General features: G+C 37.1%; 1 protein-coding gene across 1 annotated transcript; it reads right to left on the reverse strand.

Annotated features, from left to right (window-relative positions):
* Window positions 1–1,329: 1,329 nt before the first annotated feature.
* C1H5orf46 (chromosome 1 C5orf46 homolog) lies at window positions 1,330–15,099 on the reverse strand. Its single transcript, XM_005324286.3, has 4 exons — window positions 15,027–15,099; window positions 10,480–10,630; window positions 5,284–5,340; window positions 1,330–1,930 (listed from the first exon to the last, which is right to left on the reverse strand). The coding sequence occupies exons 1-3, from the start codon at window positions 15,097–15,099 to the stop codon at window positions 5,292–5,294; spliced, it is 273 nt and encodes a 90-aa protein (XP_005324343.3). The 3' UTR covers window positions 1,330–1,930; window positions 5,284–5,291.
* Window positions 15,100–16,509: the final 1,410 nt, after the last annotated feature.

Consider the following 16,509-nt stretch of genomic DNA (forward strand, 5'->3'; position numbering starts at 1 on the left):
GGAAAGCTATAAACAGTTTTCTGGAAAGGAATATTTTAAGTACAGGGAAGAGTTAATTCAAAGCCCTATGGAAAAAAACATGCTTGGGACTTTTAATGATCAGGATCCCAATGTGTCTGGTGTGGAGGGAGTAAAGGAATTGGTAGTAGGAGAAGGGATGGAAAATGGGTAGTCAAGTAGGATCTTGTCAGCACTGTAAGGTAATTTAAAAAAAAACAACAACAACAACTCTTGCTAAGATGAGATGGAAAACAAAAGAAGGAGTTGATACAATTTGAGTTTTATTTAAATAGAATTACTCTTTCTGCTTAGTATTTTCATAGAAAGCACAGTGAAAATTCCCCCACGTACATGGTGGCCATGGTGGGGACTTTGGAAGTGAGGACAGATAGGAATGATGTGAATTGTGTCTTCTGAGCATCACAGGAAATTGCTGTGTTGGGAGTTGGATAAACCTGGTTGGAGTTCTCACTCAGCTTCTCTGAGCTCTGGTTGTCTTAGGTATGGTACCAGTTAGCCTCGCTGAGCATCAGCCTCTTCACTTGTCATATGAGGAAAACCATGCCTAGTAGCTCATTCAGTCTCATTGCAATTATGAGATTTTGATAGGATTGGTATTTCATTAAAAAAACTATGCAGATGGAAGGTTCTTGATGTATAAAACAGGTGGTGTACCTGCTAGCTGTAGACATGGATCTTATTGGAGGGTGGAAAAGAAGGCAATGGAGGATAGGAAGAGGAAACATACATGTTAAAGCAATTGGGAAGCCTTCGAAATCTCTGAGGTCACTGGGTATCAGAGAGCTATTTCTTAGTAGATCACTAAATCCAGTTACTGATTTGTAACCTGGTGCTTCCCTCACCAACCTGAAAGAGTGACATCAAAAGGCAAAACTGGCAGGAAATAAAGGCAGAGACTTTCTTGTAGAGTGCATTTCTCACACAAAGCTGTACATTGATGAATGTAGTTGTAGCATGTCCAATTTATTATCCAGGTACACATTTGTAAATCAAGATCTTAAAACAGATTTTGGAACCACATTTGTTGGGGAATAGCAGCCCATATGTCAGATGCTGAATATAATAGACATCTGAGGTAATTTGATTGTTATGACATTTGAAATTGGCGAAATTCCTAAAAAATGCAATGTGTGGGTTATTTGAATTTATTGTTAAATGTAACAAAAATTTTTCAATATTTAGTATGCAATTATTCTTGTTTTACCCATCATTGTTATTAAAGGTTCATTGTGCTACATGCAAACCTACTGTGGCCAAGTGAAAACAGAAAGGCAAACTAAAGATTTATTGAAAATACAATTGAGTTGCTTTCAGAATTAAATGACAAACAGGTCATTTTTTTGTTTACTGGCACAGGAAAGTGGGCTCAAATATTTTTGGAAGACTTTCCAAATTAGAAGTGTAAAACTTTAAAAACTTCATATATTTTCAGGCTTTAAGAGCTTATTATTTGAAGTGAGTTTCAACTCCTCTTTCTGTCACTTCCTGCCTCTATGACCTTGAACTTGCTAATTTATTTGGGTTTTAGTTTTCTCACTGCAACCCATTCTTTGATTATACTGGCTAATGAAGTATGGAATATAAATATACATTTCCCATATTATGTACATACATATATTCCATATTTTTTGCATCACTAAAAACTTTAAACATGTCCAGGAAATATTATTTCAATAAATAAAATTCTTCCCTGTGAGCTAAGGTATGTGACTCCAAAGGGGACACATTTATTCTGATTTTTCTAGAAGCGAAAATGTGAAATCAAAGTGTTCAGATTTTAATGTTTGGTTGAAACTCGGGCCTGAATCCTGGGAACTTGCTGGAAGCTGCCTTGGAGGACTTATGAAGCAGAACTGGAAAAGCAGGATTTGGCTGCCCTTAGATTGTCCAGGAGCCAGATAGGTGTGTCCTTAGAAACACAAACCAGAGAGAGAGGAAAACAATTACCACCGAGAGAGGATTGAAGACTTAAAAATAACGAAGAACTTCATTAATTATTTTTGCATCTGCAGTTTAAAACATGAGAGGATTTAAAATGAAATAAAATAGAATATGTATATAAGAAAAAAAACAGGCAACAACAACAACAAAAAACAAAAAACAAACAAACAAACAAAAAACAATTCAGGCTTTGTAAGGAAAGAGCCAGGAACAAGGATGAAGAGAGAATGGAAACATAAGGACAAGTTGACCCATGAGTTTCAGTGTGTTTCTGGACAGATTGGAGATGGAAAAGAAATGGACCAAGTCGTGTAAATCTAATAATAAGAAAAGAGAAAGTAGATCTTAGGGGAAACAAATTTTTTTCTTTCTCTGAATTACAAAATAAGAATTTCCGTAAGACTACACAGAGGGGATATGAAGAAATTTTGTACCCAAGGGCATCTTGGCTCATCAAATACATCGGAATTTTCTGTTCAATTTACTTATACCTGGGTCCTTCCCTAGGAATTTCTGACTTGATAAGCCTAATCGTGAGATCTTGAATGTCCACAGGAAATATTTCTTGTGTATTTTAAATGTGTATAGAAATTAAGAGTTCATAAAGCACTTTGCCATCTATTACTCCTTTTGATAATCTTAATAATCTAGTGAGGGTCATTACATTTTTTATGTCTTTAAGTCTTTGGAAGGACTTAAAATGAGTTAGAAATCATTCCAATGTGGTAGAACAAAAGTTAAGAGGGTCCCAGATTAATCAGGTGTCTGATGTTTATTTTTCTAGATACTGTACCTCTCTCTACTTAGCACTAGAGATGATGCCCAGAATCATGCACAATTCACCTTCTTTTAAAGTCTTTCTCTTGCTCGCCCCTTCCTCCAGGTGTTCCCTCTAACCAGTTGTTTTTTCTGCAAGGAATTTCTGAGGCCCTTTCATAGATAAGGTCATTTTCCTTGCAGCTATAGGAATGTGGTGGTAAATGATCGCCCACACTATGGCTTCTCAGCAACTGGTTAATATTATTCATTTTGGTAGGCATGGATTAAACAACCATTAAATGAATGGGTAAATAAGGATAGATACATGTTGCTATGAGAAACACTGAGCATTTACCTATCTTAATTTAGGAAATACATAGAATATGTGTAAAATTTTCTAAACAGAAAAAACAGGTATTGTTTTGAATTTTTTATCCTAGATTGATGACTTCTTTTTGATTAGATAAAACAACTGTTATGCAAATGCAACTTTTATAACTACCTATTAAAAGCACAAATCATGGGCATTTAAAGAGATATTCCTGACCAAACCACACAAGAACAATTGAATCTCACTTTAGAAGCTTCCTTTCCTCTAGCCCCAATTTTGTACACCTCCATAGTGAACCATTCCTCTCTGGTCATTAGAGCATCTAGAGTTACTTTAGGAATCTAGTCAAAGCTTTTTCTGTGTAGTTAAAAATTCTGGCACTAAGATCTGGGACAGTTAAATTCCTCACATTTTCAAAATTCCAATGTAGGAAAATGAGACTTGAAGAGGTGAAGTGACCTGGTCATGGTCATTTAACTGTTTAGTGGTCCCATTAGAGTTTGAACTTGGATCATCTTGATGTCGCTGCTCTTTCTATTCTTCCACATTGCCTTTACCGCAGGATTGCCTCATATCTGAACCTCTGGGATTTAGGGTGTGGGTGCTAATGGTTACAGGTGTACACCAGCAGCCCTAATGAAGGCAAAGTGTTGGGACAGCTGCAACAAAATGAGGCCTCTTCCCTGAGAGGATAAGGATGTAAATATAAATGAGTGTTGTTAGAAACTTAGCTGGCTTGGGGTGAGAGTCAGGAGCATGTGGGTTGAGCACGTCTCAATGCCAATGCCAAAGCCCCATTTTAGGAGCTTTGAGGGAAGGGTAGGCTAAGTTTCAGAGTAATATGATAGTAGCAATCTGAGCTTACACTAATCACACCCAAATTATGAAATGGAGCTGGGAAAGGAAAGGAACATTCTTAGGCTTGATAACAAATAGAAGTTGGGAAAGACAGTACTTATTGGAGATGCTTATAAGGCAGCTCAACTTACCAAAAGAGTAGTGTTTTATTTCAATGTACGTTTAAACTCCAAAGCCTGTGTAAGATCACATAGTCTAATAATTATTCTCTACTACCTCCCCCCATACTACCTATTGTTCTTCTCTGTTCTCCAGAAGCTCTGTGACTTAGAGTCCACAAATTCTGGAATCAGGCTACATGAGTCCAAACCTGCCCTTCTCCCTTATTAACATGACCATGTTGACAAATTTTCCTAAGCCTTGATTTTCTTATATGTGAAACTCAAGAATAGTGATACCTATTTTCATATGGACTATGAGTTAAATTATGTACTGTGTATCTAGCATTTAATGTCTAAAAGATAGTAATTACTCAGTGCATGCCAGCAACTGATATTACTTTTCTAGATCTAACATTTTTTGTTTAACGATTTCAATGTCCATACCCAGGAGAGAACAGAGTAAGGGAAAATCAGGTTTTTCTGAGTTCTCAAATCACATTGTTTAACGTTTCGTAGAATAGAGAGGCCACTCCTTTCTCCTTGAATTAACCTCAGCGAATTTCACCCTTCTCATGATTGACTAACTGCATAATGATGTAGATTCTTACATTTGTAGTGTGTACTATCTCCTCATTTCACAGCTGGGCTCATATAAAGCAAAAGCTACAATTTGGATCTGAAATAACCCCAAAAGCCCATGTGTTAAAGGCTTGGTTCTCAGATGGGTGCTATTTGGAGGTGTTGGAGTCTTTTAGACATGGGGCCTAGAGGGTGGGATTCTGGGACCCCAGTTTATTCCACTTTTGCTTTCTGACTATAAGCTCAGTGGTCGGTCCTATACAACACATGCTTCTACCATGATGTGCTGCTTTGCCACAGGCCCGAAGCAATGCAGCCCACCAAAGGCAAATTGAAATGTCCAGAACTGGGAGCCCAAATTAACCTTTATCTTTGTCAATTGATCATCTCAGGAGTTTGTTATGGGACAGAATTGTATCAGGAACCAGGTCTCTTAACAATTAATGATTATTTATCTTATTCAACAAGTTTGCCTCCTCCCTAAGAAATCCTTGAGTTATCAACACCAACTTAATGCATATCCATTTATAATTAGTTTTAAAAAATAAACCATAGGGACAAATAGAGAACAAAACAATTATTTTGTTTGTAGTTATGCATGGGTATCCCCAGTCATTAAATGAAATTAGTCAATCCCTTTTTATCTTTGTCTAATATACTCTTATTTTAGTTGTAAATTATAAATTAAATCACCTGAGAGTTCACTTTGGTGGCTGTTCTCCTGGGTTTTCACCAACTTCAAAGAATCCACTAAAAGGAAAAATAGAGAAAAATACAATACTGAGTTATGACTTAGACTTAATGCTAGAATCATCACTACACTGTCTTATAATGATTGAGTTACAGTTTTTTCCTCAAGATTTTTCTGAGAGAAGAAAATATGAATAAAGATTTCCATAACAATTTGTAGTCAACAAGCAATTTATGCATAATCATCTCTTTGAACTTGCCAAAACATATTAGTTAGGTGTCATTTCACATAGGAAGGCATATCCATAAAGGCAGGTATTTTGGTGTATTTATTCAGAATTCTATCTCCAGCACCTAGAACAATGCCTGGCACATAACTAAATTAATAAATATTTGTTGAATGAATTCTTATTTTATCTTTTTACATGTGAAAAAAATCCGTGAAGCTCAAAAAGTTCAAACTATGTTTTCAAATCACATGGCTGATAGATTGCAAAGCAAAGTTTAAAATGTACATCATCAGAGTCATTACTAATGCCAGAAATCCTCTACTTCTCAAAGACTGGGTACCTGTGTAGCTTCTGAGAAGGTAAAAGATGACTAAAATGTGGTTTGTGAAGAGCTTGCAGTCTAGTGGAGGAAACCGACACACTCAGATGCAAGTAATTTAAAATAATGTGAGAAAATGCAGCCATAAAGATCCTTTCAGTGCATTTTGGGGATCTTAGAATGTGAAAAACTAAGTTTTGTAATTGTAGGGTCTTCTGACTTCTTCTGAGACCTTGTTTTTGAATTGGACTTTAGAAAATGATGGAAACATAGTAGTGTTGGGGCTTGGGGGCAACACATTGCTGGAAGAAGAAAAATAGCATGTGTAAAGACACTGGAGTTTACACCAACATCATCTGCTCTGAAAACACAAATCATCTGTTGCTGGGCTGTTGGGTGTGTGGTTGCAGGGGTGAGAGATGTGACTGAAAATAGACACATCAGGGAAAGGATTTTACCATCAGCCTAATGTATTACTTCTTTTTGAAAGCAGCAGAAATTCAAGGAAAGTTTCAAACATGGCAGAAATGTGGCCAAATTTGCATTTTTTATAAAAAGCTCTGGTGGTAGGTAGAGGATAGATTGGAGTGAAGAGTGACCAAAAAATGGTAAAACTAACAGAAATCTGATGAAAAGAACTCACGAAAGAGACCATGGCAGAATCAAGGGAGCCTGGCTTTGAGAGAGAAGCCAGGTTTATGTTTACAGGTGTTGGTGGAAAAACTAGGTGGAGTTTTATAGCAAGAAATTGGTCATTTCAGTCTGGAGCGAAGAAAACTAAATATAATAGAATTGTGAATTAGAAACTCCTTAGTTACAGGGAAATTCCCAGTGTGCAAGCTGCAAAGTGAAAAATTAGGACCATTTGGAGCCTCGAGGAGCTTAAATTTAAGGTGAGGGTGTGTGACAAAAGTCAAACAAAGAGTGATAAGAAATGGCTTGAGATAGGGAGAGAATGAGAAATCATGTCATGGAATCCCCAGGGGATATATTCACAAAAATCTAAGGCTCTTCAAAGAATAAGGGGAGTTAGGATTAGGTACATTGCTGAGAAGGATGATGCGTGGGAGGCAGCCTGCATAGATCCCAGGTAGTGCAGAGGCAAGCAGGGGAGACACCTGGACTGTCCTGAGTCTCAAAATCATGCAGCTCACATTTATTATGTGCCTGATACCCTACTCGGGCATCAGATATGTTGGAGTAAACAAAGCAAAATTCCCATTTTTATGGAACTTCACACTACCTCTTGTTCTCTGTTTTGAATCAAATCTCACTCAATCCTTCAAAGGCCTAATTATATCTCATGTCTGCCATAAACACTTCCCTCATCACATTGGTTTCTTTTTCTGGAAATGGCCTGTGATATGTAACAGATATTTATCTTGCTAGGCATGTGTAGGTGTCATTGCCTTGAGCAATGCCACTTATCATAAGGACTGAAAATTCATTTAGGAAAAGGGATTTACAGTGCAGATTTTTTACAGTTTAGGTGTTTCATTCACAACTCCTGTTTCTTCTTTGCACATATTAAGTATAGCGACATTATTTGACATCATTTGATGGCATCTTCCCATCCACCATCCCCATTATATTTGTAGCCTTCCTTGCACAGGGAGTCCTGCGTATGTCTTAGGTCCTCACCGCCGTCAACTAGATTTGTGTTTTGAGCTAGTGTTGTGTTTTGAGCAAAGATCCTTCATATTTTCCAAATCAAGTTGGTAAATGGGTTTTAGGTCTGATCTCTAAGATCTCTTTCCTTAATTAGCTAATTAATCAATTGATAGCTATTAATTAAATGTCTGACATCATAGTGAACTAGACAGATCTACCTGATTTCTACTTTCATTTAGCTACACAGTTAAAAATAAATCAATTATTTCTGAAGAGACTAAAGTTCTAAGGGCATGATGACGAGGTAAAGTGTTAGAGACTAACAGAGAATATGAATGTAAGGGGAGGGAATTAACAGGAGGGTCATAGGATACTTTTCTGAGGTGGTGACTTTTAGATGAGCTCTAGGATCAGCTACCATGAAAAGGAAAGAGCATTTCAGATAGAAGAGAGTAAGAGGGCAGAGAACGTATCATGATTTTAAGTTTCAGCAACAGAAAGAATGCCGTTTGATCAGAATATATCAAGGGAAAGAGAAAGTATAGAAAATGAAGTGGAATTCCTGAGCCTGGACTGGACAGAAACTCCTTAATGGATCAGTAAACTTTCAGGCTAAACACAATGAAAAATGTGCCATTTTATATCCAGAAAAAATCTAAGGGAAGAAATAAAAAGAAGTATCATTGTTCAACTTCCTGTTTTGATAATGTAATAATATTAACTCAATTGCAGTTGAATCTGTACTTTGCATGCAATGAATGATGCTCATTGTTTTCTTATTACTTTCCTTCTAGTTTACATTAACAACCATGGGAAGGCAACAATTGCAAAAGCAATGACAATAGGATTTGTAACAATAAAAACAACAATAAATGTTGGCAAGGATGTGGGGGGGGAAGGTACTCTCATATGTTGCTGGTGGGAATGCAATTTGGTGCAACCGTTATGGAAAGCAGTATCGAGATTCCACAGAAAACTTGGAATGGAACCACCATTTTACTCAACTATCCCTCCCTCAGTGTATACCCAAAGGACTTAAAATCAGTATATTACAGTGATACAGTCACGTCAATGTTTATAGCAGCTCAATTCACAATAGCTAAACTATGGAACCAACCTAAGTGCCCTTCAATAGATGAATGGATATTAAAAATGTGGATGAATGGATATTAAAAATAGATGAATGGATATTAAAAATCCACACACAATGGAATATTAGCCTTAAAGAATAATGAAATTATGGAATTTTCTGGTAAATTGATAGAGCTAAAGAATATCAAGCTAAGTGAAATAAGCCAAACCAAAAGAAAAAAGAAAAAAAACAAAAGCCTAATATTTTCTCTGATATGTGGATGATAATTCACAATGGTGGGGTGGGGGGTATTAGGGAAGAATAGACTTAATTTAGATTAGGTAGAAGGAAGTAAAGGGAAGAGAGGGTGTCTGGGGGAAGGATAGTAGAATGAATCAGACATTATTATCCTCTGTACATATATAACTATATGACCAGTGGGATTCTACATCATATACAACCAGAAGAATGAGAAATTATACTCCATCTGTATTTGTTGTATCAAAGTGTATTCTACTGTCATGCATAACTAATTAGAAAAAAGAAAAAAATACCTGTGAGTTTTAGCAATTTCTGGAGCAGGATCATATGCAAAATGCTGTCCAGTCAAATATATTGATTTAAGCAGATCAGAGATTACAAAATTGCCCACAAGGTGGTTCTTTGTTTGTATTTGCTGTTGGTTATCTTTGAGAATATAATAAAATCCATTAACCTTTTCTCCAGGTAAATGCAAGGATTTGCATATACATAAAATATGAATAAAAATGTAAAGGCTATGTGGAACTTTAAGGCACAACAGTGCATACCAGAGCATCTGGTGGCGCCTGGCTTCCATCTCAGTATCCTGTGGAAAGCTCGTCAAAGAAGCAAGGGAGATGCCTTCAGGTAGATGCAAGATGGAATAAAGGAACCTCAGTTTTTTTTAAAAAAAATAAATTATCTGATAGATCCTGAAGCAGGTGGGTAATAGATCAAAGTTTGTCAAACTCTGTTCAGGGGTCTATGCTGGAGAGAATCAGAAGAGGCTGAGAGGAGGAGATGGAAACCACCTGGAAGTTGGTCTTGGATAGCTGAAATTGGGGGCATTAGCTTGAGGAGAATGAAGAGTGAGGTGAAGTAATGGTGTAAAATCAGAGCTATGTAGGTGGAAGGGAGCTGTATTGGGAGCTAGGCACAGGAACCAGGAAGCAGGCTGAGAACATTGGGAAGACAGTGGGAGGTGTGACTGTTCACTAAGGCCATCCAGCATGACAAAAACACCCCACATGGGGAGCTTCTCCAGATGCTCTCTGAGAGGTTATCAGCTGCCTCTCTTGGCTCTCTTAAGCTACTCAAGTTAGCAAATAAACATAGGAACTCTCATCGTCCACCACTAATGAGCCTACCACCACCCCTTGCCTTCACCCCATTCACAGCATTAGTGGGTCACTCAACTTTACAGATGAACCAAGGAAGGCACTCAGAGAGGGAGAGGCTTGTCCACCACCACCTGGTACAACAGTCAGGACCAGACCTTGGCCTTCTGTCCCCTGGTTCAGTGCTCTCTTTCCTTCTATCTGGTCTTGAAAGTAAAACAAATATCTTGTGGAATCACTTCATGGGAATGAATTTACCCCAAAAGGGTTAAGGGCAATTCATTGAGATGCCAAATACATCTTAAAGTAGAGCAAGGTTTTTCGATGGAAAACAATTTATTGGCTTGTGACTTAAACTTTGTTTTTTATTCATTTCAATGCAAGCTTTTAAAATTTATTTTATTGTTTTTTTTTTAAATTTTTTTGAGATGGGTTCTCTCTAAGTTGCTGAGGGCCTTGCTAAATTGCTGAGGCTGATTTTAAACTTGTGATCCTCCTGCCTCAGTCTCCAGAGCTGCTGGGATTACAGGTGTGTGCTACCATACCTGGCTGCAATGGGGTCTCAATATACAGAGAACTGGACCAAGCAAGGCTGATATCAATGCTTACGTTCCCCGGGCCATCATGGAACGGAGGATGAACTCGAATGCATTCTCAATGATCTCTGTGCCCAATTGGTTCAGAAATTTGGGGAAATCTGGCTCTGGATTCTTGCCTGAATCCTCTGGCTTGCTCTCAGAGTTTTCTTCTGCTTTGTCATCTGAAAAACAGAACAGAATATCAGAGGTGATTCAGAGCAACAAGAAAGGAAAGTCTCTTTGCCATGTAGGGGATCCTAAGAGCCCTTTGTGCCTCTCTCAGTAATTTTGTTGAACTTTTCATTCCTGCTTAGTTGATGTCTTCACAAGCACCATCTCATCTATTCCTAAAAGCAAATAAACAGACACACATGAATACTGAGATAGACAATGGCTCCCTTTTGTAGATGAGAAAACAGAGGCTCACAGAAATTAAGTGCCTTTCCTAGAGTTAAGCAGTTAGCAGGAGCAGTGCCCAGGTTGAAACACAGAATGTCTGGCTTTCCATATATCCCCCACGCCTATGGTAGGAATAACAATGATGAAGGTGGAGTACCAATGGGTAGCACTCCATGACCCCGACCTTGTACCAGAGGTGGGTGATGGACCATCTCATATTATCATATTATCATCACAACAACTCTGTGAGGTAGGAAAAATTTATTATCCCAATTTAAAGATAAGGAAATGGAACTAGAGAGAGGTATAGAAACCTATTAAAAGTCAGACCTAGTAAGAGGCAGAAATATAATTCAAGCCCATGTTTGGCTGGCATTAAAAGTCTAGATTTTAAAGCACTCTGTAATGAATTGTACAATCTTCTTTTATAAGAGTGAAAGTAGTATAATAATAGTGACAAATTCTATCACTTGTATTGTTGTATATAATGGTTTTGTAAGTGTTGCATGATTTTGTCCATGGTCAATCTTGTGAGGTGTGTATTTTTCCTCTTGGGGCTGTAAAACCAAAAAGATTGGGGATTCACAGAAGACCTCACAAAGATTAAAAGAAGTTGAGACTGCAATGGTAGTCCACTTGCCCTGAGTCCTTTACTTAAGTTCCCTTTAGAGGGAGGGCCAAAGACCCAGAGAGTGGGGCTGGTGTTATGCAGGTTCCTTGGGATCTTTGGGCTTTGCTTAGTGGTTTTTACTTTCAGACAAGAAGGGATGGAAGAGTGACAATAGCTACAATATGTACAATGAGCCTAGGAACAGAATAAAGTAGGACTTTTGTATTTTAATTTTATTATAGCTTGACAAGTGCTGTGACCAGACATGGCACATAAATATATATGGTGTGTAGTTCAATTTAAATTTCTGATAAACCACAACCATTTTTTATTATGAGAATGATTGATGCAATATTCAGTACATATTTGTATTAAATATTATCTATCACTTATCTAAAATTAAAATATAACTGTATCTTGCATTTTTTATGGAAACCCAACCACAAGTTTTGAATCATAAAGCCCCACCTTCTAGATAATGTATCCATCCCCATGACTTCAGATGGAAAGACATGTAACTAACTTTTTGTTACCATCCTTGCATCCATATTATATCCTAAAATATAAACTACTATTAAAAACTTATTGGCATTCAATTCTGCAAACTAAAATTGATAAACTTAATTGTCATGCTCTCATTTATCCAGTTGTTGTTTCTTTCATTCAAAAGAATCCTTATGGGCACAGCTTTTATCCAAGAATTATGATTAAAAAAAAAAAGGACAAATACAGACATTACATGACCCTTACATAAAGTGCAGGGTGCTCACAGTGCCCAGAGTTTATTTGTTTTCCTCAAGAGAAAAAGGGGCCAGACCTCCTTGTGTGGATGCCTATTCTATAGGTTCTGGGTTGGGGCTTTCTTCACTTGCTCTATCTTCAGTCTGCTCAGGGATAGCATTGCAGTTTGACAGAACAGAACACAGCTGCTCAGGGAAATAAAATAAAATTACTCATCTAGAAAGTGGTTGAGCTGGGGTTTGAACCTGAATGTTTTATCTCCACAGAGAATATTATTCACATGATAAATTTCTCTCTCCATGAAATTTCTTTTCTGAAAACATTGTCAGGTGCAAAGTAGTAATTCCTTCTGTGAAAGTTGAGTTTTTTCTATGTTTCTATCTATTTGCATAATAATTTAATTTTATTGACTTTTTATTTTAATATTTCACTAAATACTAGCTTTTCAATATGTAAGAAACCTGGGATTGGAGTGTATAAAGATGGAAATCTTAGCCTCAGTCTGTGAACCACACACATATTGAGAAATTAGAATGTGGTTCATTACATGGGTTAGAGTCCTATAGCTTGAGGTTTTTTTTCCTGTCTTCAATAAAACATTAGACATGTGGCTTTGCACACAAGCCTCAAATATTATCTCTCAATTTCCTTCTTGTGCTATTGTCAGGATTGAAAATATTTTATAGATCTTTCATCTATCTATCTGTCCATTCATCCATCTGTAACATTTACCACAGTACCGGGTCCATGATAACCTCACATAAATGTTTGCTGCATTATTATTTCTATTATTAATAATGTAACAACATGATTTGTAACTCATTTTCTCCTCTAATACTTGAGGAGATTGTGAAAATTTAAAATATGTCATCAAAATATCAACAGATTGTTATTTCCTAAAAATGAATCATCAAATCATACAAAATAGTTAATTTACATTAACTACCTGGTTGAATTTCTTAGTCAAGGTGATTATAAAGACCTGAACAAATATAGTATTGCTGATGTTTGTATATTTTGTATGGTTTTCTTTTTTCTTTACATTTGTAATTTTTATTGACATTTAAAAAAAAAGGACAGTGGGATGCATTACAATTCTTATTACACATATACAGCACAGTTTTTTATATCTCTGGTTGCATATAAAGTATGTTGACACCAATTCATGTCTTCATACATTTACTTTGGATGATGATGTCTATCACATTCCACCATCCTTGCTAATCCCTTGCCCCCTCCCTCTCCCTCCCACCCCTCCTCCCTATCTAAAATTAATCTAATACTCCCATGTTCCCCCTCCCTACCCTACTATGAGTCAGCCCCCTTATATCAGAGAAAACATTCAGCATTTGTTTTTTTGGGATTGGCTAACTTCACTTAGCATTATCTTCTCCAACGCCATCCATTTACCTTCGAAGTGATTATAAAAGCATGTTCATTTGGCTGGGCATGTTGGCATGTGCCAGGAAATCCAGCCACTCAGGAAGTTGAGGCAAGAAGATCATGAATTTAAACCAGTGTGGACAACTTAAGGAGAAGAGAGCTATTGGGCTGGGGATGTACCTCTGAGACAGAACACCCCTGGGCTCAGTTCAATCCCCAATAACACACACACACACACACACACACACACACACACACACACACATACACACAGCATGCCCATTCTATCTGGTAAAATTGATAATTGTCTCATTTTATAGATGAGGAAACCAAGGCTCAAACCAATGAACTGGTTTACCCATAGTTTCAGAGTTCATACGAAATAGAACCTGGATTTTTTCACTATGATATGAATATCACCTTTCACCATGTTGATTACTTTTGGTGTTGAAGGAACTGTAATGTCTCTATGTCCCCCTCTAGAGTCATTCTGTCCTAGCATCTGCCTGTGTGTGATGCTGATGAACAGTGAGGGGCCTGGAGGTGTGAATGCTGCTGACTTGCATTCAGAGGACTCTATTGCTAATCATTTGTACTATCTGTGTTTTCTAGCCATTTGTGAATTGAGTGAAGTCAGGAACTCACAGTCTTCTGCAAACAAAATAATTAGCTATTGAGAATGCTGCATAATGCCTTGTTTGGGTCAGATATGAAAGAAGTAGGTGCTATTTAGTTATAATGAAAAGAATCTAGACACCCAGGTGTCATTATCAGATACCACTTACACTTGTGTCTATGCTCAAGTAATTTTCCCTCTGCAAACTCAGTTTATTATCCTGTAAGATGGAAAATGATAAAACCATGCATATTTACTTCACAGACATATTATGAGGCTCTTTTAAGATTATATTTGATAACAATAACAGTTAATATTTATTGAGTACTTGTTATGAACAAATACTATTCCAATTTTTTCCTGTATTTAATTTTCATAATAACTTTATGGGAAAATTAACTATCAATGTTTCCTGGCATGTATGATGCCAAGAGATATTAAATAGCATGTTAAAGTCAGGTTAGTGGTGGACCCAGCTAAGAAGTCTTATTCCAGAGTGTATATTCTTCACCATCAAAAATTATTTGTTATTATCATTAGGAAAACATACCCCAGGTCTCAAGGAACTTATAATACAATAGTGTCACTATATGATATGACACACAAGAAAATATCATTCCAAATTTCATATATTCATTGAAGATAGAGGCTTTAGTTGACACTGACTTTAATAAAAATCCTTTATTTGTTAGAAAATGTGCCTCTTGTCTCCCAGACCTGTGTTCTCAAGTGCCCAAAACCCTCCCTATCTATATTCTGAATCAGTGCCAACTTCCGCCCATCCTTCTAACTGCTGCACAGTTCATGGGCTGTGAACAGAAACACTTACCTGCAGCGTGGCAGGTCAGGATTAAGACAAGGATTCCCAGAAAAATTGTCAGCCGAAGGACTGAGACAGCCATTCTTGTAATACTGGGGATTGATGCAGATAAATTGCTCAGATGCACCTGAAGCTTTGCTTCATTTATAGGGCACATAAGTGACATATCTACTCTGGAATCTAGGTTGCTCAAGATGTCCGCACAGCTTGCTCTGGGATCTGTGCTAATGAGCCCTGCCCTATTTTTCAAAACCAATTAATATATATATTTTTTTCAAATAGGGAAAGAAAAACTCTCTTGATTTTTCTCAGGTGTATCTATAAAGTGCACGAGAGTACAGCTTCTGAGGGAGTTTCCATGGCCAGCATGGATGCTCAGATGCATATCAGGCAGAATCACTAGTGTTGAGGAGCAAGTGACAAGATTGGCAAGGTCTTTTTCTACACCCTCTGTGTGCTGGGCTCTCCCCATGCTCTGACCCAATCCCCCTTCCATACATGGGCATGCCCTGCAGCACCCCAGAACCCTTCCTTTGCCTCTGCTCTTCTTCCTGTGATACCTTCCTCATCATCTCCCTTGGAGCTTTTCTATTTATTCCGCTGTCTTAGGTTCAGATTCTGTCTTTTCTATGAAACCTTCATGGTAACCATTCCGCCCTAGATCAGAAAAAGCTGCATTCTCCATCACCTGCTCTTTGAAACCCTGGACCCATTCTTTGAACTGTTTTATTAGCTCTCCTCTCATTCAGCCTCTTGATCCATTCCCTTATCTACCTACAAATACAAGTTATCAATAAAATAAATATATAGATATATGTTTAAGGCACATATTATGATATTTTAGAGTATGTATAATGGTTAATGGCTAAATCAAAAATATTCATTATCTCACACACTTTCCTTTTATGTATGGTGAGAACACTACTCTCAGCCATTTTCATATATACAATTCATTGTTATTAAATATATTCACCATATTATATAATGGATCTCTAGAATTTATTCCTCCTAATGGGTATTTTATATGCTTTGACACATGTCTTTCTAATTTCCCTTCCCAGCCTCTGGTAACTGTCATTCTACTCTCTGCTTTTATGGTTTTACCTTTTTTAGATTTCATAAAGAAGTAAGATGATATTTGATTTTCTAACTCTGCCTTATTTCACTTAACATAATATTCTCCAACTTCACCCATGCTGTTATAAATGACAAGCTTGCCTTTCTTTTTAAAGCAAAATAGTATTCCCTCATATATATAGACCATAAAAAAATATGGTCTTCATCCATTCCTCTGTAATGGAATTTAGGTTGCTTCTTATCCTGTGGATCTCTTAGGGGCAAAGTGTTATATTTCTGAATCCTCAAGGAGTCTAGTGATTAGCACTGGTTTTAGCTTTGACTGTACTTGCTCACAGCTTCTCTGGATCTTCCAAGCAGAGATAAATGATACTGTGACTTGCAGGATATATATCCATTTAAATGTCTCCCCCTG

The sequence above is a fragment of the Ictidomys tridecemlineatus genome, chromosome 1 (genome assembly GCF_052094955.1).
Source record: "Ictidomys tridecemlineatus isolate mIctTri1 chromosome 1, mIctTri1.hap1, whole genome shotgun sequence".
In the NCBI taxonomy this organism is placed as follows: Eukaryota; Metazoa; Chordata; class Mammalia; order Rodentia; family Sciuridae; genus Ictidomys; species Ictidomys tridecemlineatus.

Bases quoted from the DNA above. Each gene is read 5' to 3' on its own strand.
- C1H5orf46 (XM_005324286.3), bottom strand. From the start codon at position 15,099: ATGGCTGTCTCAGTCCTTCGGCTGACAATTTTTCTGGGAATCCTTGTC. The intron at 10,631-15,026 runs GTAAGTGTTTCT...TCTGTTTTTCAG, and splicing joins CCTGACCTGCCACGCTGCAG to ATGACAAAGCAGAAGAAAAC. The intron at 5,341-10,479 runs GTAAGCATTGAT...TTTTCCTTTTAG, and splicing joins TCCATGATGGCCCGGGGAAC to TGGATTCTTTGAAGTTGGTG.